The 24,335-nt window shown below is 50.2% G+C and overlaps 1 protein-coding gene across 2 annotated transcripts in view; it reads left to right on the top strand.

The window, feature by feature from the left end:
* RICTOR (RPTOR independent companion of MTOR complex 2) overlaps positions 1-24,335 on the top strand; it is a 1,615,046-nt gene that overhangs the window by 1,144,059 nt on the left and 446,652 nt on the right. For both annotated transcript variants that reach the window (XM_069627164.1, XM_069627163.1), the window contains exon 29: positions 23,976-24,082. In XM_069627164.1, the coding sequence (XP_069483265.1) occupies positions 23,976-24,082 (107 nt within the window). The remainder of the gene's footprint in view (positions 1-23,975; positions 24,083-24,335) is intronic.

Below are 24,335 nucleotides of genomic sequence, written 5' to 3'. Positions count from 1 at the left end.
TTCCTATGGGATTTCCCATTGTTTTAGGCTAACACATTTAATTATTTATTTACGGGAGACTTAAACATACCGCCGGTTTATATATTTATTATTATAACTCCGGTTGGGATTTTTTGCCAAAACTTGATGCTAAAATGGCGTTGGCATTCGCCTCTGTAACTCTGACCCAAAGTGGAGCCCTTTGTCCCACTTTTGGCGGGCTTCTCCACAGAAGCCCTCCAAAGTGGTGCCACTCTGTCTGGGGTACTTAGGAGGGGTGGAGGGGGATTTAGGCACCCTGGACTGAGTTACCTAGGTAACTCAAGTCGCACTCCGTCCTGATTGGCCCAAGTGGTGAGCCGGCCGGCTCACCACTTAGCATGTTTGAGTGACAGCTAGGCTGGGTGAATGGGGGTTTGCTGCATAAAAGCAGGGCTTTGGGGACTGGAACTTCAGAAGTCGCCACAGGACCTAAGAATCCAACGAGGGACGAGCTGAGCTGATCTGCTACGACGACACCGCCGGTGGAGCCCTGCTGAACCATCTCACCACTTTTCCCGACGACCGAGGAGAACTCTTAACGGAGTGGCTCCTTCCCTTGACTGGTGGGGACAACCAGTTTTCACCTTCTTTCCGCTCTTCGAGGTATCTCGTGGCCGCCTTGCCAGTGCCAAGCACCCCGGCAACCGGAATACCCACCACTTTTTACCCCAACCGCGAAAGTCGGTACAACCCTTTAACCGGAGGACTCCGCGGCTGGTTTCTTCCCGGGCAGTGCAACGACCTTCTTCTTCTGCTCTTCAGCGAGATCTTCTCCCCTGACCGACGTCGAGCCTTGCTGCCACTGCCTGGAACAACTGCCCCCGCTGGAGGATCCTTTCCGTTAAGGTACCGTGTTCCGCCTGGCTTCCCTTGCCACCGACTGTACGGGGTAGTTTTACCCCCCGGGTTTCGATCCTGGGATTGCCTGGGACACTTTGGCTAAACTTTCTAAGCCTCTCTAACTCTTTTCCGAACTCTTTTGCAAGACTCTGAATCCCTACCAACTGTGTGATCTTGGGCACGTTTTCGCTCTGTCTGCTCTAAGAGTGGGCCCTGCTTAGTGACTTTTGCTCACCTGTGACTTTGTGCTTCTTTGAGCTTACAAAAAGTGTTCTTAACCTTAGAGTGGTGTGTTTATCCTAATTCTGCTCCTTCTCCCTCCCTTCTTTTTACCTACTAGAGTGTCATCTAACGTTAAGCGCTCACCTCTGTTTGAATTATGTGGTGTTAACCTAGAGTTGTCTGGATAGGAATAAGGATTGGGACTGCTTTCCATATAACTGTGTTTGGAGTGTTTTACTATATTTTTGCTAGTGTTTTCAACTTATGTGTTCTTGAAAATAAACAACTATATACTTTTGAAACCAAGCTCTGGTCAGTGTTTGCTTGTGCTGTTGTGTCTGAGTACATATTGTGTATACTTTGAATACTGCCTAACTCTTCTTGAGGGAAGTCTGACTGCTCAGCCACAGCTACCAGGTAAATCTGGGTGGTACAGACTGCTACCAAGTGGGTTTACTGCTATACCTGTAGTCTTAAATCTTTTGCAGTGTTCCCTAAGGGAACTGCACAGGTTTCTGCCTAACAGGGGCAGATAATAGATTATATCTGTGTATCCCAGAACATCATGAGATACCCGATTACAACGACCGTGGAAGTGAAACTTCAAAGTGACCACAATGTTTGAAGCATGTGTTGGTCCTGCCGAAGACAGCAACCCGAAGAGCACTATAGAGGACACCCTGACGTGATGCCGGAATGTATTAGAATGAGAATAAGCTTGGCGCAGTAATCAAAATTAGCAGACAAGATCAAAGCTGCTATATGAATAAAAGCTAAATACGTAACACCAGGACCAGCTGACTACACAGTCTTCTTGCAAGCATTTGAAATTAAAAATGGGAACGGGAAAAAAATAGGATACGCCCACCGACGCACCTTTTGACCCGGCAATGTGGGGGTAAAAAAAGAAAAGAGTAGGTTTCACAGATACGGGCACTAAAAAACAAACCAAAGTTACAAAGATTACTCCAAATTAATAAAATAAAGCAACAGTATCGAAACAGGCAAAAAACAACATAAAAAAAATAATTCTCTGGCAAGATGCAGACTCAATGTTCCACAAAATCAGGTTGAAGAATACCTCGGAAATATGGTCCATCAACAATCTTGAGGCTCCGCAGGAGCTCTTGTTGTCCAAGCCTATTACAGCTGAAAGCTGTATTTCCCAGTTCTCTAAATTCCTTGACTTGGCACTCTCGGAAACATCATGAACAACTGCGAGTAGTCCCGGGAACCAACTTCACATTAACCAACAGACAAGTAAAGAGTCGATAGCCAAGCTGAATCGGTCTAGAGCGATGGACTAACAAACATAATGCTGAAGGAAGACGCAGCTCAATGGTCTAGTATATTACTGACTATATTCACTTCTATCATTGATAGAAAAGAAGTTACAGCTTCATGGAAGACCGCAGTAATAATCCCGATCTTCAAGAAGGGCTCAAGATCGGACCCAAGCAACTACCGACCCATAGCACTGCTGGACGTTGTGGGCAACGCGTTTCCCTCTTTCGTCTTCAAGGCATTGGCAGAGTGGAGTTATGAAACCAAATACTGTGACATCTGGCAAAACAGGTTCATTAAGGGAGTAGGAACCTCCTTGAACATCTTCTTGATCAACATCTTCAAGGTCCAAACTGAGCGTAACAAAGGAAAGAATCTTTATACGGCTTCAGCAACCTTACTGACGCCTTTGATACAGTTAACCGGCACAGGATCTGGGCAAAAAAGAAGCAATGGTGCTATCCAAGTGCCATCCTGGAGCCTGTCCAAGATCTGTATTCTGGTTCATCCATACGGATAAGAATTGATAGATCTGGCCTGCTGACAAGGAAAATCAAAACAAAGAGCTGAAGCCGACCTATTAAACCTGTTTATTTCGGATATTGTAGCAGCATTTTACAACATCTGATGCTTTCCTCCAAACATCGGGGGCAATAAAATAGGCTGCTTGCTCTACGCGGATGATGTGGTCCTATTGGATCAGACCCCAATAGGGCTGCAACGACAATTGGAAGCTCTCCAAAATTATGTAGAGCTAAACGGTTTAAAAATCAATCCGCAGGAGACCGCCAGGGGGCGCGGAGCATGCTGGACGTGAGACCAGCGCTCCTCCACCACCGCAGGGCCTAGCACTCTGAGCCAATCCCCGGCCGGGAGATTGGGGTAACCCCGACGGGAACGTGCGCCCCCGGCACGTTCCCACAACGGCAGCGGCCCAACGAATCGAGCGCTCCTCCGAAAGTGGATACAGCCTGGCCCCGATCTGAGGCCCCGTTCACCGAGCAACAGAGAGGACACCTTTACGGACGCCGCGCAGCGGAGCCACTGGGGGCATCACCTCTCGCGGTGCCCCGGGCCTCGGCCGGACCCGCCGCGGCACCCGGTGCCGCCGGTCGTCGCCTCCGCGGCCTGCGCCCATAACACCGAGAGGAGGGCGCCAGAGCATGCCCCCCACTGTGCGTGGAGGCCGAGTGGGCCCCGGAGCTCTGCCCCGGTGGTGTGTGGACATCGTTCGGAGCCAGGGACGAGTGGGGCGTCCTGGTGGGAGCCCCCCACCACCAAGAACCGCTCCGGTGCCGACCACCAGCAGCAAATCGGGACTCCAGGAGCCTCCTGACCCATCCTCCACGCACGGAGGCCTACTCGAAATGGAGCCCCAAGTGAAGGGGTCCGAGCCCACAATGGACGTGTGACGGCCCTCGATGGTCCGAAGGAGGTGAGGAGCACAGGGGGAGAACTGATACTTGAGACTCGGCGGACTGTGCTTGGCCCCCCCCTGGCGCCCTCCGGGCACGGACCAGCGCAACTCACCCCGTAAAAGCTGGCACGGCCTTCCCCCCTGGAGTACAGGGGTCCCCTTGGAACATTTCAGCTGTGACGCATCTGGGGAAACAGGCCCCAAACCCAATCTTAGCCCCCCCTCGAGAGGACCTGAGCCATCACCGGGGTCCCCCCCCACATGCGAGCTTTCCTCCGCGGAAGCGGGAAGGGCCCAGGACGACCAGAGGAAACCTCAAGGCATTAAGGCAGGGTGAGAGGCGCCCCCGCCCCCACCCAAACTCCAAAGGGCACCCAGAGACCAGAGCCCAGGAACCGACTCAGCCCACGTGCTCAATCCGCTCCCTCCAACGCTTCCGCCGGTCCAACGCACCCCTCGGTGAACCACACAGAGTCACCATGCCTTCAAGTGCCGACCTCCCCCCCCCACCCCCGCAGTGCTAACGAAGGACCACCTCAAGGACATCCTCCAGGAGATAAAAGCGATTTGAACAGACATACAAGCCTCTAAAGTTGATCTCAGGGGGAGAGTGGAGACGCTCGAGGAAAACATTGAGGGAATGGAAAACAACCACCTCCAAATGGACTTGTTAGCCTCGCTTTGTATTTCATGTCTAACGGACCTAGAAATCAGAGAGGACATAGCTCTAAAAATGGACAATCTAGAGAACGGAGAACGCCGAAACAACCTGCGCATTATGGGTGTGACTCAACAGAGAGGTGAGACTGCCGCAGACGTGGGGAGAAAGGTTCAGGGCCTCATCAACCAACTCTTCACACTCGAGGGTGGCAAGGAAGTCCAGCTGGAAAGAGCCCACCGAGGGGGAGGTGGAGCAAGGGCGGCCCAAGGTCCATAGTTGTGCGCTTCCTCTGCTACAGAGAAAAAATGGAGGTCCACGAGAAAGCGAGAAGGCTGGTGAGTTTCTTGTTCGAAGGAGACGCAGTGAGGATTTTCCAGGACCTCTCAGCTTTCACTCTTACCCGCAGAAGAGAGGCCCGGCCACTCACCCAGTGGCTCCCCAGCCAAGACATAAGATACAGGTGGTCCTTCCCATTCGCCTTGTCTTTCGAACGCTCAGGAGTGGACTATAGAGTGACCAACGGCAAGGAGGCATCCCAAGTGCTGCAGGTACTCAAAGGGGATACCCCGGAGGAAGGAAACGAGATGGAGGTGCAAGAGCCTCGGTGCGCCAGGAGGGAGCCGGAGGGCCCCTGGTCCACAAAGAAGATAAAGGGCCGAAGGAAATTCAAGAAACTAAGCACCCCCACAACGGAAGTCGAAGTGGACTAAGTGGTCAGAGGCTCGCTATTAGAGAAACTGAGAGATTGAATCAAACAGCCCCGGCCGGGGACGCTGAGTTTAACAAGGGGACTGCGGTGGATGGACTTGCATTCCCCCTGGTGGCTTGGCCGTTGGCAGGCGTCATGATAAAGAGGGAGAAGGGGAGAAGGGAAGCGAGGGAGTTGGGGTTGGGGATTTTGGGGACCCACAGTCTCAAAACCACATTGGAAGGCAGCAGCAAGCACAGATCCGGGAAGACGGTACACACAAGACAAGGACCCAGTGGCAGACAATGAGAATAGGGGCCGGGCTGAGTCACTGAGAATTGGTTCACTCAATGAAAAGGGTCTCACTTCCCCAGCAAAGCGCTCCCTCTTGGGGAGGGAAATGAAGAATGCTAAAATAGATATCATCTTCGTACAGGAAACTAGAACGGTCACGGGAGAGGAGAGGGCCATTGCGGGAGCACACGTGGGCCAGACCTTCTGGGCATCCGCTCCCACGAAACAGAGTGGAGTCGGGATCATCCTGCAGAGAAACCAGAGACTCACAGAGGTAACCAGGTTGGGGAGGGACGACGGTAGAGCCATGATCATATTGGGTGACTTGCAGAACTCCAGGGTCTCCCTAGCAGCTATCTATTGTCCTAATGTGGGCCAGGTTGAATTTCTCAAAGAGGCGATGGGAGAGATAATGGCCAGGACAGAGGGGCTCCTTATAATGGGTGGAGACTTTAACATGTGGGCAAATCGGGAATTAGATCATAGTGGAGGGGCCATCCCGCTAGGCAGCCAGGGGGGTAGACCCCAGGGGAAATTCTGTGAGCTGATGTGGGGCTACGGGCTCGTTGACACATGGAGAGAAATGCATCCGGAGGGAAAGGGATACACCTTCTACTCAGCGGTCCATGGCACCAGAACGAGAATAGATTACCTTTTCATGGGGCACCAGAACATGAGCCGAGTGGAGTCCTGCATCATCCGCCCGGTTAGCTGGTCGGACCACGATATGGTCTGGGCAGATATTAGTGTATTGGGTCTGAAGCCCAGAGAATCCCGGTGGAAATGCAATGACTTCCTGCTAAGGGATGTGGTTTTTAAGGAGGAGATGGAGAAGGCGATCAATGAATATTTTGAACTGAATAACGCGGGTGAAGTCAACATAGAGACAGTTTGGGAGGCAGCAAAGGCGACCTGGAGGGGTGTTCTGATTAGAGAGGGGGCTTCCAAAAAAAGGACCAGGACTCTCCTGGCTCATAGGCTACGGGCGGAGATAATAGCATTGGAGGGATCTGAAGGGAAGAGTGATGAGGAGAGGGACAGGGACTTGGGGGATGCAAGAGAGAAAAGGCAAGAGCTGAGAGCATTGGAGATGGGGAAAATTGTAGCAGGCCTCCAACACCTGCGTCAAAGGTACTATGAAAAAGGGGATAAGGCTGACGCCATGCTGGCGACCAAACTCTGGGGCCAACGGAGAGATAGATGGGTGTCAAGGATCTAATGCAGGGATGAGGGGACTAAAACGGATCCTGAGGGAATAGTGGAGGAATTTGCGGGGTTTTATGAGACTCTCTACGGGAGGGAAGGGGAAGTGGAGGCGAAGGCACTGGGAGCATACCACGGAGGAGTAACATTAGCTGTGATGGACCCCCCCAGAGGCATCAGCCTTATACGCCCCAATAACGAGCGAGGAGGTACTCAAGGCAATATCGGGTCTTAAACTGGACAGGGCCCCTGGGGAGGACGGATTCACCGCAGGCTTCTATAAGGCCTTTGGAGGCCTACTAGCGGGGTTTTTGGCAGGCCTATTCACAAATATCATGAGCACCGGGAGTGCGCCTCCGTCTTTTGGCAAAGAACTGATAACAGTGATCCCGAAGGAGGGCAAAGATCCAACAGACTGCCGGTCATATAGACCAATTTCCCTCCTGAATGTGGACGCTAAACTGTTCACCAGGATCATAGCCACTAGACTAGACAGCCATATGCCGGTAATCATCCACTCCGACCAGGTGGGCTTCATACAGGGAAGACAGGGGGCGGACACCCTCCGAAAAACCCTGCACCTGATGAGGGAAGCGGCCCTGAAGGGAGACAACCCTGTCCTGGTGGCCATCGATGCCAAAAAGGCGTTCGACAGGGTGGACTGGGAGTTTCTAGACGGAGTCCTTGTCAAACTGGGCTTTGACGAGGGAATCAGGCGAGCCGTTAAGGCCTTATACACAGACCCCTCTGCTAGAGTCACAGTAAATGGCCGCCTTTCACGAACATTCAGCCTTCAAAGGGAGAGGAGACAGGGCTGCCCCCTCTCCCCAATCCTGTTCGCCATGACCATGTAAATACTCGCAGAGTACATCAGATGTGCCCCGATGGTCCGCGGTATTGACGTTGGCGGTCGGACCTTCAAGCTCGGCCTCTATGCAGATGACGTACTGCTCCACATGAGGGAACCCACTAGTTCGGTCCTGGTTGCCGTTCGGTTATTGAACCGTTTGGCCAATTCTCAGGCTTTAGGATGAACATAGGAAAGTCAATGATCTTCCCCTTTGCCCCAGATGCAGACAGGGACCTCACAGAACTGTCCCCCCTGGGGTTTCAAATTCGTAACGCAGGGATTAAATACCTGGGGATCAACATCGTCCAGCCCCACGAACATCTAAGCCGGGCAAATTACCCCCGCTGTTTGACAACTTATTCAAAGATATGGAGACATGGGGTAAGGGGCAAATCTTGTGGATGGGAAGGATAAACGCCGTAAGGATGAACCTCCTCCCCAGGGTCCTGTACGTTTTCCAGATGCTCCCTTTAGAATCCCCAGAAGCACTCCTTAAAGAAGCCAAAAAACACATAACGAAATTCATATGGCAAGGCTAGAGACCCTGAATGGGTTATGAAACACTCACCCTCCCCAAGGATAGAGGGGGGGTCGGCCTCCCAGACTTACGAACTTACCACAGAGCAGCCCAGCTCAGAACCCTGGCCCGCCACGTCAGAGAGGACCCCAATAAACAATGGGTCTTTCTTGACAACTCCATTCTGAGCCCTGTCACAGTGGGTGAGTGGTTATGGGTCCCGATGAAAAAGCTCCCAAGGAGAATTAGGGATCACCCAATACTAGTAACAATGTGAAAGGCACTGGAGGGTAAGGGACACGGTGAGAAGGTGACCACTTGGCCCTCCCCCTTGAGTCACATCTGGTCCACACCAGTTTTAGAGGAAATCCCAGGCCATGAACACTATCAGCCCAGGTTTCACGCGGGCCTAAGCAGAGTTGGCCAGTTGGTCAGGGAGGAGTCCTTTATAAGTATCTAGGAGCTTGAAGAATCCTTGGGAATAGGTAGGCTCTCCCCACTCCTTTACCTGAGACTTAGGGGAATCCTAATGAAACCAAAACTAAAGCCCAAATTACAAAGAAAACTCACCCCAGTTGAGAAAATCTTAGATACCCATGTAGAAATGAAAGGCCTCAACTCACTCCTTTACTCGGCCCTTTTAACCCCCCCGGGAGGGAACCGCCAAAACCCTCCGAGGTAAATGGGAAAGAGACTTGGGTTGTAGGATCGGAGACGGTCTCTGGGGGCGAGACTGTAGTAGATCATTTAAAACCTCGATTTCCTGCCAATACAAAACCCATGCTGTTAAACTCCTGCACAGATGGCAGTATGACCCGATCACACTCTCTAGGATGTTCCCAGACGTAATCCCCCTTTGCTGGCACGGGTGTGGTGAAAGGGCAAATTATTGGCACATGTGGTGGATGTTAGGCAGAAACATGTGCAGTTCCCTCTGGGACCACTGCAAAAGATTTAGGACTACAGGTAGTTTGGCAGTAAACCCACTTGGTAGAAATCTGTACCACACATATTCAATTGGTAGCTGTGGCTGAGCAGTCAGACTTCCCTCAAGAAGAGTTAGGCAGTATACAGAGTATTCACAATAGGTCAAGAGTACACAACAGAGCAAGTAAACACTGACCAGGACTTGATGTAAAAGAGATATAATTATTTATTTAAAACCACATCTAGAAAAGCACACAGGCACTAATGATAAGCAATTCAAAAACATGGTCACTAAAAGATATACGGTCCCTTAAAAGAATATTAGACAAGTCTTAAGTTAAGCCCCACTTATTTTCAGACAGCGGTGAGCGCTTAACGTAGATGGGAGAGAAAAGCAGAGAACAAATTGAAACAGATCCCAACACTTTTTCAAGAACACAACAAGAGAGGAAGGCAAGGTAAAACCGTGAAGTTAGAGTTCAAGAGGCCGGATCCAGTTTCAGAGGATCCAAACGAAATGTGTCCATGGTCACACGGTTGCAGTGCACAAAAGTCTTGTAAAGGTTAAAAAAGGAGTTGGACCACAGAAAGGGACCAGTTAGACGGTCAAGGCGGCCAGCCCAGTCCAGAAGGTTAAGGGGTTATTATTACCTTGTAGCAATCTTTAGAAAGGGAGGCCTGGCGGACACAGTACCTTAAAGTGGTGAGAATGCTCCAGCGGGGGCAGTTGTTCCTGGCAGCGGGTGCAAGTCGGTGCTTCGTCCGGGGGAAGAGAGGATCTCGATGTGGGGGAAGACATGAGTCGTTGCACTGCCAGGGAAGAAACCAGCCGCAGAGTTTCTCAGGTACAAGGAGCGGTCTGGTGATTCGCGGTTCAGTGGTGAGTGGCTATCCGGCTGCCGGGGTGCTTGGCACGGGCAGTTCGACCACAAACTGGGCTGGGGTGCGAAGAAAGAAGGGAAAACTGGTTGTGCCCACCAGTCAGGGGAAGAAGCCTCTCCAGCCCCTCCTACTCTCCACACGTGTGTGTTTGGTGGAAGCAAGAGGTGGAATTTCAGTAAAAAGTATGTTGAAAAGCACAATTCTGGCCCTGGGTGCCTGGTTTTGTTTGTGATGATAAATCTGACAATTTATGACCTTTTAGAAAATATTTGAGTAGTTAACTCCACCTGCTGTACCACGATAACCATGATATACCGTCATTTGGCAAGAAGGTCATTGTACCGTGATAAAACTAATACCGCGACACCCCTACTGTTGACGGTTTCGAGAATATCTGAACGTTCAAATTGCAAATCCCACCTAACCAATTCTAGCAGTTCCGGCTCAAGGGAATCTCCTTTCTTTTTATAGCGATGTTCGTAATGTCTTATCCAATCAGTTTCCGTGACCATACTTGATTGGAGTGCAGTCTGCGAGCCCTCTTGCTCATTAATTAGAGTCCAAAACTGTCATGTGCTTTTGTTTTGCATTTTTGCAAGCATCAGTTCTGCATCCTGTTGAAGCATGATTGCTCGATGTGACTTAAGCCAATTTTTGTAAGACTGTTTAGCCTTTTTGATAATCAAGATCTCAACAGTATACGGTTTCTTCTATGCTCTACTTTTACTTCTTAGCTGCCTTTTTTGTTTCATGATGTCAAGATCAAAGGCGTGTTTATTGATGAATGTCTGTTTCCTCACACCTTGTGTTTCAGAAATATATAGTTGGGAGATGTCGATATTCCACACGGTCCGCTTCTTCTTGATAGGTGTTGTTGATCGATCTCACATTCTGTTCTTTAAGTCTAAGTCTAATGCGGCTTGGTTCAACTGCTATATCATGTTCCCATGATGTTGACTGCCCATTTTTCAAACAATGGATGCTCAAAAGAACTAAGTTGTGGTCACTTTCAATTTTAGGCACTACATGAAGCGCTTTGACATAGATTTGCAAAGCTTCTGAGGCAAAGTAATAGTCCAGTATTGATTCCCGATTCTGTTTCTTCCAGGTTGGTCTTGCTGATATGTCACCTGGAGTGTTGCCGTTCAGAAGGTGTACATTTCTCATATCCTTTTCAGCACCTCATTGTACAGCTTTAGATGCACTTTCGACATTTCTGGGTCGTTTTTAATGGGGGAGATCTAAGCAGTTGATATTCAAATCTCCGCAAATTCGAATTTTCGGAGCCTCTTCCTGCTCATAGATTTGATCTATAGAGTGGGTAATATGATCAATGAAAATAGCTGAGTCACTAAAGCTGTGCTGCCAGTAGATGTTATGTATGTGTAGGTAGTTTTGTACATTCTCAGCCCATCCATCCAAAACCACTACTACTTTCTGGATGTAGGGTGATATGTTAAGCTCTTGCAGAATTTTTATAACTAGAGTTCCTTTGCACGAATGTCAATAGTCCAGACGATGGACAACACAATTTCTTTTTAATGGCTGGATTTAGGGCGGCTTCATAACCATCTACTGTAGGGCACTCAACCAGCCAGGTTTCCTGCAAACATGCTGTATTCAAATTTCCCAGCCAATTAGATTGGAACAGGTGAGCAAAACCACAAATTTTCCAACACCCAATGGTGCACACCCTGGACGACTCCGAATCGTGGCATTAGCTGCGAGTTTGAGCGGCTATGGCTGACGCGATCCAACTCCAATCAGTGGCTTCACTATAGGATTGAATTGTGCAGGGCGTAGTGTTTTCTCCTCCCGATATGGAACCTTTATTAACAATGGTTATTTTGATGGGTTCTCTGATTTCTGATACTTGCAAGATTTCTTCTTGGCTCTGTCAGATTTTTAGCAAAAGGTATTTGGTAATTATGCACATTGATTTCAGACTGGGACTTTCTTATCTCTTTCTGTGTGAGACCTTGATTTACCTTTTTTTCTCTTTTATAGTCAGTATCAGATGATGTTTGCCTATCTTCCGGATTCAGCATTATTTGCGGCTTTGTAATATCAAAACCCATCGATATTAGGATCGGCGCAGCATCCAATATGATATTACAAATTATACGAGAGTCAAAATGAAGTTTTACTGCGTCGTTTTGATTTTCCTTAAAAAATTCGACTATTTTTATGTTGTTTGAATTAATCATACGCAGGCTTAGTACATAGTGCAATAATGTTCTGGTTCAAAGACAGGTCATCTTCAATGGTCTCTAGTCGTTCCAAGCACAGGCAGTACTTCGCACATAGGTAGTTCTTAACATTTTGCCTCTCATAATTTCTTTTCACAGGTCTTGACTTGTGGCCATTGTTACCTTCATTCTCGGAAGATCCTCTCATCTGTGAACTGCCTTTCTGACTGGCATTTCTCACTCTTTCCTCAACATTTATTTTGGTGATGTGCCCTTTTCCCTCCTCAATGCCTGTTTTAAGGCCTTTGTGTATTGATGTAAATTCTTGAGCCACATTACGCTTGGGGACAGTGAGTTTGTCCCATTTTTGGAAGAGCGTCACAAATGGTGGGCTCAGTGGTTTTTCCAGCATTATCGGTTCCGAGCTGATGGGTGGCACTATCGTGTCTATTCTTGCCGGTTTATCCTTTATGGGCTGTGGCATCACAGCAGGTTCAATAGTTTCTCGAACTGCACCTTCGGCACCTTTGGGTTCTTGAATTTGTTCAAATTCGTCCAATTCAACATCCTCATAGAAGGATAGTTCCAGGAGGTCAGATGGAATATCACTGGTGGCTGCATAGGTATCTTTTGTGCCATCTTGAACCACATAGCTTGGCTTCGCATTTTGAGGAGCTTCAGAAATTGCTTGTGTGCACACAGCATTTGAGTTAATGGTAAAGCTTGCAGCTCTTATATTTCTAAGGAATTTTCTCGAGTTATTAGCTATCCGAGATCTATTCACTTTTTAATTTTTAGGTTTTTTACCTAGTGGTGGTTTTGGTTGTATTGATTTGCCAACATCTTTTTGAGGTGCTTTAAAGATCGAGAACACATCTTCAGCCATGTTTGTGTCAGAATCAGGTGGCAGCACAGGGCACACAAGGTCTATGGTGCGTCCTCTAAGATCAGCAGACGTCGAAGGCGTCTGAGAATCGCCATTTGCGTTGTTTCCTATGTTTTGATCACTTTCTACTGCAATGGCAAAGGATGTGATTTCAAAACGCGGATCAAGTGCTCTTTCAAGCGGATTTTCCCCCAAGTGATCTTTATCACCATTCAGGGGAATAGATGTAGATATATTTAACCTCAGGGGGCTTCTTCTCAATTCTCTGCGTTATTTGTTAGTTGCGCTTCTATTGAGCCTGATGTATCCAATATTATTTGACCTGATCCCAAGTTCTGTCCTGTTCGTTTGATTACAGTCAGAACCTCTACAGGCCGTTCAGTTAATACTTCTTTGTTAAGTGCCGCCTTATTTAATTCTTTGACTGCTGATCGTAAACCAAAGGGCTCACAATCATGTGCGACATGGTCCGCTCTAGGTTGAAGACTGGGTCTATCTTGGACATTAAGTTTTTGATGCCTTAATAAGCTGAGAGCTTCTTTGACCACTTGTTAGGGAGAATTCTCATTTTATGGCTAATTTCCCTCACCTAGTGAGTCCCCCAGCAGCTTTGCTGGATTTCGGGAGTTATTTTTTCCACTTGGTAAGAGTGTGAGCTTCTCCAGCATGGGGTCTGGCATGGATTCACATGCTCATGAATATTCCCCGTCGTCAGGCTGGGAATCCTCGGTAAAGAAAAAAACAGTATCAGTTTCGTTTCTGATCTGTCTTTCGTAGTAATAACCAATCACTGGTCTCTGCGTCATACTGACCACAGCCAATGACTGCCCTCTACCTAAGCACCGCCTCTGGCAGCCATCTTCAGATTTTTACCGCACGTTCATGTGTTGGGATCCTCGTGCTATTGCTCTCGAGAGTTAGTGCTATTTTTTCACGTTTTTTTCTCAAAACTTTGTTTTTTCCGGTCAAAAGAGCCTCAAGCTCCACCGACTCTCCATCCGATCAACGGGGACCCGTGTCGGATTCGTCTGCGCCCCTCAAGGGTGAAGATTTCGTCGAGCTACGTTTTGGAGGACTCCAGAAGCTTCTCAGGCCCGGACATGGCCCAGGAGAAGGGAAGCTCGACGCCCGGAAAGCTGTTCAGGGTCTGCCCTGGATGCCAGCTGCAGAACGTCTTTAAGGAGGAGGAACACTCCTTTTGTCTCTACTGCTTACATGAGGACAAGACGCACGTGGAGAAGGACTGTGCGTTTTGCGGCAATATGTCGGAGCGGACCATGAAGGACCGCCACCAACGCCTCGCCAACTGGCTGGAAGGGAAGAGCCCGTCAGGCGAGAAGAAGAGGAAGAAATCCGAGCGGTCTTCTAAGACCTTTGAGGACGCCCCGGCGACGGGGGTCCAACACAAGGCCAAGCACCGCGAGTCTGCTGGCACCGGGAACGCAGAACGGTCGGGCTCTACGGGCGCCAGGCAGGGCGCACCCTCCCCGGCACCTTCAGCCACGAGCCAACGCTCTGGGTCGGGTAAGAGGAAGGGCGAGCACCCGGCGACGCTCCTGGAGAGGCCCCGGTCGAGCTCGAAGGCCCCATCGGAGGGGGAGCGAGGCAGTGTCCCCCCCCTCAAGGATAAGGCGGTGAGCGCACCTAAGGTGGTGAAGGCCTTAATCCATCCGGCCAAGCCCTCTATCGATACTGTCGCGGCGGCCCTGGCTCAGCCTGTGGAGGCTACACCAGTGGTGGCGACCTCGGGGCTCAGAGTCTCCCTGCCACCTCGGAGGGAGTCCTCTTTTGTGCCCATCGATAGGACCCCCGTGAAATCCCCGGCGGGGAAGAAAAAGGGGGGGCAGGGCGTCGTCGTAGATTCGGCTTCAGAGGAAGAGCTGATCGAGGTCTTAAGCCACGGCCTTGGCGTGGATGAAGACCGGCCCGTCGGGATGGATCCCGACGCAGGTGACGACAGCGTCGAGGGTGCCGACGGGGCCCCTGATCGCCCGTCGGATTCCCCTCTGCCAGCGCCGCAAGACAACTCGGCGGCCATTTTGTTGGCTATACAGTCCTTATGCTCAGAGATAAGGACGAGACTACCGTTGCCGACGGAGGAACCTCTCCCGTCGGGGGATCCTGAATCTTCTGGTGTTCCCCGCCCAAGAAAAGAAGGATTCACCCTCCACCTCCTTTTCAGCCGTCGCGACCCGTCCAGCCCTCCTCCCCGTCCACCCGAGGGGATGATACGGGGACTGACACGGCAGCGACGGGTACGGACGACGAGGTATACGACGAGGATCTCCCGTCGTCACCTCCCACCAGGGCTTCTCCGCCCAACGAGATTGGATCGTTCCACTCCATGATCGCCAGGGCATCCAAGCTTTTCCAACTCTGCCCTGAGGAGAAGAAAAAGGAAGGATTCCTTTATCAACGACGCGAGGCCAAGAGGAAGAGACGGTCCGCGCGGTGCCTCTACTGGACGACATTTGGGATGAGGGCCTCGCCCTCCTCAAGAAGCCTTCCACGACGCCAGCTAGAAGAGACCGGTACGAGAAGAAGTACCGGGTCCCGGACGCGCCCCCCCTGTGCCTCTGGGCGCAGCCTAACCCAGACTCCATCGTCTCCGCGGCGGCCAGGAAGAAAGCGGGGAGGGGTGCGGCCTCCACATCGACTTCCCCACCGGACGGCGAGGGAAAGAAATTGGACGCTATGGGACGCAGGGTCATCTCGTCTGCAGCGACGACGATTAAAGCGGCCAACGCCTTGGCTAACGTGGCCCGCTACGACAGGGAGCTATGGTACAAACAGGCTCCCCTGCTGGACTTCCTACCGGACGACAAGAGGGCGGATGCCCTGGAGATCCTACAGGAAGGTGAGGTGGCGTCGGACCACGATTCTACAGCAACGACGGACGCCCTTTCGGAGAAGCAAGGGCGCCTCCAAAGGTTCCGGCGGCGGTTTCTCTACCTACCGTCAAGCGGCCCGCTCGTCGTCTCAGGAGGCCTACAGAGGACGAGGCAAGTCTGGCGGACCCCGCCGTCGTCGCCAAGGAGGTCAAGGCGGCAAAGCCTCGTCGAAACAGGATTGAACCGGCCGTGGGGTCGGGCCCCCACCGAAGCACCCCGGTGGGAGGCCGGCTGGCGAGCTTCGTCAGCGTGTGGGAGTCCATCTCCACCGACCGTTGGGTGCTGGACACCTTAGCCCGGGGCCACGCGCTCGAGTTTCAAAGAAGGTGCCCGCGCGTCCCCCCCGTGGCCAGGAAAGAGCTTCACGTCCCTCAGCTTCTCCTGGAGGTAAAGGCGTTGCTCACGAAGGGCGCCATCGAACTCGTCCCAAAGAGGCTTCCGGGCTCCGGAGTTTACTCGAGATACTTCCTCGTGAAGAAGAAGACGGGAGGATGGCGCCCCATCCTAGACCTGCGACGTCTGAACAAGTTCATCAAGGCGCAGAAGTTCCGGATGGTCACCCTCCAGCACGTCCTGGCTCAGCTGGAAGAAGGAGACTTCCTGTCGTCGTTGGATTTGGAGGATGCCTACTTCCATATTCCCATCCTAAAGGGGCACCGAAAATTCCTCATGTTTGTGGTCCAAGGGCGTCACTACCAGTTCAAAGCCCTCCCCTTCGGACTACGGTCGGCACCCAGGGTATTTACCAAGTGCCTTACACCGGTGGCGGCGCCGCGAGGGGATCCACGTCTACCCCTACCTGGACGACTGGCTCATCTGAGCCAAGACGAGGGAGCTCGCCGTGGAGCACACGGCAAGGACCGTCCAACTTCTCACGGACCTGGGATTCTCCGTGAACTACGCCAAGTCCCACCTGGTACCCACGCAAAATGCACTGTTTCTGGGAGCGAAGCTCGACACAGTGTCCCTTCTGGCCTCCCCATCGGAGGAAAGGACCAGGTCCATCCTGGGCAAGGTACAGCGGATGTTGGTTTCCGACGCGGCCAAGGTGAGGTCCATCAAGTCCCTCCTCGGAATGATGTCTTCTTGCATCTACGTCATTCCCATGTGCAGGCTCTGGATGCGCCCGTTGCAGGAGTTCCTGGACGCGCGCTGGACCCAAACGACGGGCGGCTTCGAGGAGAGGATCACACTCGACGAGAGTTTCCGCCGAGCGGTCCGGTGGTGGGGCACCCGCGCGCATCTGACAGCGGGCATGGACTTCCAGACCCCAGACCACCAGGAGACAGTGACCACGGATGCCTCCCTGGAAGGGTGGGGAGCGCACACCGAAAATCTGCACGCGAGAGGCCTCTGGCTCCCGACGGAGAAGTCCCTCCATATGAACGTCCTGGAGCTCCGTGCAGTGTTCTGGGCCCTCAGGTCCTTCCTTCCGTCCCTCAAGGGCAAGGTGGTGAGGATCTTCACCGACAACACCACCACCATGTTTTACATCAGGAAACAGGGCGGAACCAGGTCCCCAGCACTGTCCAAGGAGGCGCAGGACCTGTGGCATTGGGCCGTCGCCCAAAGGATGTTTCTGGTGCCGTTTCATCTGGCAGGGATAAAAAACACCATCGCCGACTCACTCAGCAGGGAGCTGCGCTCGTGCCACGAGTGGGAACTACGCCAGGATCTAGTGGATCGCCTCTTCCGACGGTGGGGCACACCCCAGATCGACCTGTTCGCGACGGCGACGAACTCCAAGTGCCGGAGGTTCGCCAGCAGGTTTCCCCAGGCGAGGAGCATGGGCGATGCTTTCTCGTTCCCCTGGGAGGGCCTGTTCCTCTACGCGGTCCCTCCTTTGCCACTCCTAATCCGGCTCGTCAACCAGCTCAAGAGGTCACGGTGCAGGATGATCCTCGTCGCACCTGCGTGGCCGAGGCAGATATGGTTCCCGGACCTTCTGGACTTATAAGCGTCCCCGCCAGTCAGGCTGCCGGTGGACGCGGATCTACTCTCCAGGGAAGGAGGCGCCATCCTCCACCACGACCCGAAATCGCTGAACTTGCAGGCCTGGCTCCTGCAGCGCTAGAGTTTGGAGGATACGACATACCGGCCGACTGCAGAGAGGTTCTTGCAAAGGCCAGGGCGTCCTCGACTCTTAAATGCTACGGACACAAATGGAAGAGGTTCTCTGTCTGGTGCCACGCACAGAAGATTAACCCTCTACGGATTACGGCTCCCCAGGTACTGCCGTACCTGCTGACGCTGGCCAAAGCTGGACTGGCACACGCGTCCATCAAGATTCATCTTGCTGCGATCTCCCGATACACCAGGACCACGGGCCGGACGTCCTTGCGGTCTCATCGTCTGGTGAAAGAGTTCATGAAGGGACTGTTCAAATCGTTCCCGCCGGTGAAGGCTCCGGCCCCGGCGTGGGAGCTCAACGTGGTGCTGACCAAGCTCATGGGACCTCCGTTCGAGCCTCTGCACTCGGCCCCGTTGAAGTTTCTGTCGTGGAAAACAGCGTTTCTTGTGGCCATCACCTCCGCACGACGGGTGGGAGAGATCCAGGCCCTTTCCTGCAAGGCCCCGTACTTGACTTTTCACGACACGAGGGTAGTGCTCAGGACGCACCCCTCCTTCATGCCCAAGGTACCGTCGGACTTCCATCTTAACGAACCCTTGGTGTTGCCTGTGTTCTTCCCGTCGCCTTCGTCGCCGGCTGAGAGGACTTTGCACTCGCTGGATGTGGCTAGAGCGCTGAAGTTCTACGTGGACCGCACAAAGTGTTTTCGGAAGACGTCACAACTCTTTGTGAATTTTGGACCTGTCAATCAGGGAAAGGCTCTCTCGAAGGCTTCCATTTCCAGATGGCTCTCCGGCTGTATCATGTACTGTCATCGGTTGGCAAACCGACCGCTGCAAGGCCGTCCGAGAGCCCATTCCACCAGAGCGATCGCAGCCACCACGGCGTTCCTTTCTGGTGTGCCCCTGCTGGACATATGCAGGGCTGTTACGTGGAGGTCGACGCACACCTTCACGAAATGCTACTGCGTCGATCGGGATTCCAGGGAGGAGTCCAGGGTCGGCCAAGCAGTGCTGCGCAACCTGTTCGCCTGAGGTGAGCCTGGTGAGGAGGTAAGATGCTTAATGTTGGGTTTGATGTAATGCTTAATGTTGAGCCTTTGCCACCTCCCGTGGTTGTGCATGTGTGTACTGCTATGTATTCTTTATTCATGAGCATGTGAATCCATGCCAGACCCCATGCTGGAGAAAGGAACAAGTTACTTACCTGTAACTGTTGTTCTCCAGCATGGGTCTGGCATGGATTCACATGCGAACCCTCCCGCCTACCCCTCTGCGGCTCTTCACTTGGTCATACTGCCACTTCACGTGCTTCCAAATCTGAAGATGGCTGCCAGAGGCGGTGCTTAGGTAGAAGGAAGTCATTGGCTGTGGTCAGTATGACGCAGAGACCAGTGATTGGTTATTACTACGAAAGACAGATCAGAAACGAAACTGATACTGGTTTTTTCTTTACTGAGGATTCCCAGCCTGACGACGGGGAATATTCATGAGCATGTGAATCCATGCCAGACCCATGCTGGAGAACAACAGTTACAGGTAAGTAACTTGTTCCTCCCCCCTCCCCCACTCTTACCCATGGTTTGCCATGTGTATTTCCTCTGTTTTTGTGATTGTGGACTCTAGAGTACACCACTTCGGTAGCCCCCTACTTTTGTGAGTTACACAGCACCTTCAGTGCATTGACACAGGCTGGTCTTTTAGACTTCCCACCAACTCCATTTCTGAGGCTGACTACTGTCCCCCAGAAAAGGGTAAAGTGGCCATTAACTTTACTTAGTCATTTAACCACAGATCCAGTACAACCCATCTTACATGGAGTACTGGAAAGGGTTAATCCTTAGCCCTTTTTATCTGTACCTCCTAGAGCATTGTTTCGCTCTTTTAACATTTTGACTTGGCTGGTGGCAGTGGGATCTACCCTAACTTTTCTACCGCGATTATACTATTCAAACGTGGTATTGTTTTAGGCTATTATATTAGCCTCGAATTTTAACCCGCTTGACCAAATACTTTTTCTTTTGGCTCCGGTCGGGTTTATTTGTCATTTCTTTTTGTTAAAGTCCTTCTTGTGTTTTACTTTGCGCAGCAAACCAGGTTTGCCTTCTTTGTTCAGTGTCTTTTGGCGGACTTCTGCCAAGAAGCCAGGCGCCTGGCTGTCTAGGTGGGCTGAACGTGAGGGAGGGGTGTAGTCACCCCCTGCACAGGGTATCCTAGGAAACCCAAGTCGCACTTTGCCATGATTGGCTGAGGTGGTTGTCCGTGCTGGACAACCCCCCTGCTGCGTGATTGACAGCCAGGCTGTGTGAATGGGGGATTTTCGCATAAAAGGCAGGTCTCTTGGGCTAGAAGTCAGTCGCCACTGGAACTACAAGGAACCGAAGAGAAGTCGGCTGTTGCAACTATCCCGTCCAGGTGAAGCCCTGCTGCAGTCCTGAGCTATCTACCCGTCGACGACCAGAGAAGATCCAGTCCGGAGTCTTCATCCCTTGAGCCTGGTGGGGATAATGAGCTCATCTTCCACAGCCAGAGGATCCTCTTCTTGGTCGAAATCGCTGCACACTGCTGTAGTGGTCCGGATAGCCATCTGAAGAGCCTCTCCTGTTTTTAAGGAGTGCACCTCTTATTCCTTGTCGCTGCTGCCGGCCTCATCCCTTTGTGGTGCAGACCTCTCCAGACGTCGTCCTTCGTACCGAAGCCCAAAGAACTGTGGGTCTGCAGGAAACTACCAGGAACAACTGCCGTGGCACGAGCTTCTTCATTGAATAAGGTACTGTGTTCTGCTTGAGGAATTAGGGTGAATCCATTTTCTTCGCCTCCAAGGCTTGTCCTTGTCTTCCTTCCTTCTTATAACTTTTGCTTCCTCTAGCAATATCTAAGTGCTCCTGGCTATGTTGAATCGTGAGCTGTCCGACTGTGTGATCCTCGACAACTGGAACCCGGTTCCACTTGACCCTGGCTCCAGCCTATTGACTCTTGAATTTCTGTCTGAGTGTTCTCTGATTCTGTCTGCCTTGACAAAAGTATTGCCTGTGATTTTTGCCCTCAACTCTCTCTGGTTAACTCAGGTGCTAAGTGTGTTTTTTCCCCGGTAACATTTCTTGCCGCAGATACGCGTTTGTTTAGTAAGACCGAACTGTCATTACTGTCAAAAAGTGATCGCATACATATTCCCGGTAACGTCTTTTGTTTCACAACACCGGTCCGTTAAATCATAGGGTACTTACCTTGAGTTAGAGTGTACCAAAGTGAATTGGTTCTTTGTAGTGTATTATACGTGTGATTTTGAATTAATAGAAGTGTTGTGTTTATAACGAACGGTTTAGAAATAAATGTACTCATATTTTTTACCTGAAACCTTGAGTCAGTGTTTGCTTGAGTCACAGTAATTGTGGTCCCTTTGTGTAATCTCTGCTACTGCTCATATACTCTTGAGAAGTCTGGCTGCTCCACTACTGCTACCACTTTAACACAGTAGTACAGGCTTGTACCAAAGGTAAAACTTGTTTTGCCACCTGTAGTCTTAATTGTGTGTAGTGGTCCCCAAGGGCACTGCACAGGATCTTTCCTAAAACCTCTCCAGCCAGAAGCTTCTTGTCATCACTATTCATTTGTTTTTTATCTACTAGGGTCGCCAAAGAGCTGTCAACTTTATTTGTTGATTATTATAGAATATTTGCTTGAATAAGTTGTCGTATTCTAAATTGACCTCTTGAATTCATCAGGGCGTCTAAAGTAGTTAAATCATTCTAACTGTCCTTCACTTGCTCATACAACTTAATGAACGGACTTAAAGACAAGGTCAGTGTAGATGTTAGAATTGGTTGCAAATCTCGCATGATTTTTGCGAGCAGGTCCTTCCGGTATGTTCGTCCTGGTTTGGCGCTGTAATCTGTGAATTTTCTGGATACTCTAGTTCTACAGACAATGAGTCTGTGGAGGAATCATCTGAACTGGACTCTTTTTCGCTAGTTGATCCGGTCTTGCTTGTCGTGAAGGTTGTAGATTTCCGAACCAAACCTTCACTACTTTGAGTAGGCAATATTGTATTTTGTATCTTCTGTACTCTTATTTGTGAACAGATAATGCCAGAGTCGCTGTCTTCAATCTTTCTACGCTTTGAATGAACAGAACGTCGAATGATATCTTTTGCATTTTTTATTTTGGATTGGTCCATGCCAAATTCTAGTGATGCCTTATTGCTGCATTCTCTCATTGGCTCGTCTGATTTTGGTGCAACACGCACCAGATTTATTCTCGTTAGATCTTGTAACAGTTTTTTTACTACCTAAAGTGAGTTTATACTTGTTGTAACATTAGCAACGTTTTCAGGCGGTTCATTAGATTCTGAGGCGGAGGTTGTATCAATTGTTTGCCATTATTTGATCAGAACTTGTATGAGCGGTCCATTGACCCAACCCCAAAGTTATTCCAAAGTTCCAAAGTTATTCCACTTATAGCACATTCCCCACAAATCTTGCAGCAATAAGCATCATGCGCACTGTTAACAGATGGAGCATCTTCTACAGGCTCCCCCATTTTGGACTCTATTTGCTCCCTATGCAAGGGGCTAACATTTGACCCGATGTTTTTGGGTCCAGTAAGTTCACATTCATTTAGAACTTCAGTGGGCGATGGTTGTGAATGCATTTCGTGGTTCTGCCCATAAACGGGGATTAAACGAGCACCATCAGGGAACGTGGTGTGTTCCAAATTCAATCGCCCTGCCCTTAGTGGCACTACAAGGTACTTCTGGATTAGAAGATGTTGGCTCTCCTGAAATATCTGTAGGTATTTCTGATGCAGAGAAATACGGAGTCGCATATGTAATGAGCTCCACTTATCTGCCCATTAGCATTTGTTTTGAATCGCACAGTCGTCGTTGGCATGCGGAACACGCATGCGTGGCCAATACAGCCAAGGCAGGAACAGCCTGATCGCTGGCCGCCATATGATAAAATCGATAACATGCGACAAGAAAAGGGAAACATCGTTTCACAGTACTGACATCCTTAAGGACTGGTCCGTTTCCCCATAACAATGAACAAAAGTGCAGTGCAGTGAAGCAGAAGGCTTTGTTTCACTGGAAAAAGTCAGGGTAGAGTTAAGTTTGGGTGTCCATAGATATGGAGGGGAAATTGTTTAAAAGAGAAAACCTGCCTAACGTCCCATGCAGTTCGATTTTAAACCTTCTTGATGAAGGTTTGCCATTTAATCAGTCAGTAGAGACCCTTGTCCTGGAATTGTCGATAAAACCTGCTTTGATCTCAACTGTGTACCAAGACTTAGCTAGGACGCACAGACCACCACCTTTTGACCCAGTCTCTTCTTTTTCTAGCATACCTCACCTGAGAGCCTGGTAGACACAATAGTGTATGTTTTAGTGTGTTACTTACCTGTTATTTTCCAATGATAAGATTATTGTTCTAAGGCCTAAATAAATAACTATATTTTTTATAAATACTGACTAACTGGTAGTAGTGGTATTGGTGCTCTGTGTGTGGTTACCGTAATCCCCTCCTAAGTCTAAGCCTTGCTGCTCATCCACACTATGCAGATAGTTTGCCTAAACGTAAGTTCACCTGAATAAATAGGTGGGGCCCTCTCAGAATCGGTCTACTGGTCTGATTTTGAAAAGCCATCTTCACCGGGTGCATTGACTGGCACGACCTGCAGTTGTGCTCTCCAAGGAAATTCAGACATATCCTTTGAGGATCTAAAACTGACGCCCAAAGTCGACGCAGGGTTTTAAACCTAGGGATTTTGACATATTCGGCATGGCGCGAAACCAGAAGAATAATAACTTTAAACAAAGAGTTCCTGAAGCAAGCAGGCTGCACGGAAAAAAGGAACTAGGGGTGCGGCACCTCAATATATATACTGCCCATGACGTCATGTCCGGCACAGAGCCGCGCTGCGCCCCCCTGGCGGCAGTAGTGTTCAACAAGCAGCCGCGCCGGGAGATGGATATTCTAGATGAGAAATAAGTCAGTGGAACATCCATCAGAAAGAACAAGAGTTAAGTAACTGTTTCTACTCTGAATAATTAACTTGCCACTTTAAAACAATGCCCTTTAAAATTCAGAGATGTGAAGCTCTTCTTTCCAAATAATCTTTTGCATTTTGTTTGCAGGGTAATATTGGATCATCAAACTGGGGTATTAACTTACTTCAAGAGGAGAACGTGATTCCTGATATTATAGCACTTGCCCAGCATTGTGAGGTTCTTTCTATTAGGGGGTATGTATATTTTTCTTACTGTCAACGGCAAAAGCCTGATTCATGTTGGACTAAATGTTGTTTTTAAATCCATGGCAGTCATGCAATTTTTATTGTGTTCACTCATGTTGGGAAAGATTTTATTTTTGCTGCTTTCCATTCATACACATCTATAGATCCCTCCATCCCCAATTGTTTACTGTTGTTATGAACCTGTTCTGACGTTTGGAGGCAAGTAAAGCCTTTTTGCTTTACTAACCATTCATACGCTCTC

This window comes from Ambystoma mexicanum, chromosome 6p (assembly GCF_040938575.1).
Source record: "Ambystoma mexicanum isolate Mex_15411 chromosome 6p, UKY_AmexF1_1, whole genome shotgun sequence".
Classification (NCBI taxonomy): Eukaryota; Metazoa; Chordata; class Amphibia; order Caudata; family Ambystomatidae; genus Ambystoma; species Ambystoma mexicanum.
The sequence above is the reverse complement of the archived record's forward strand: the minus strand, read 5'-3'. Positions and strand labels throughout refer to the sequence as shown.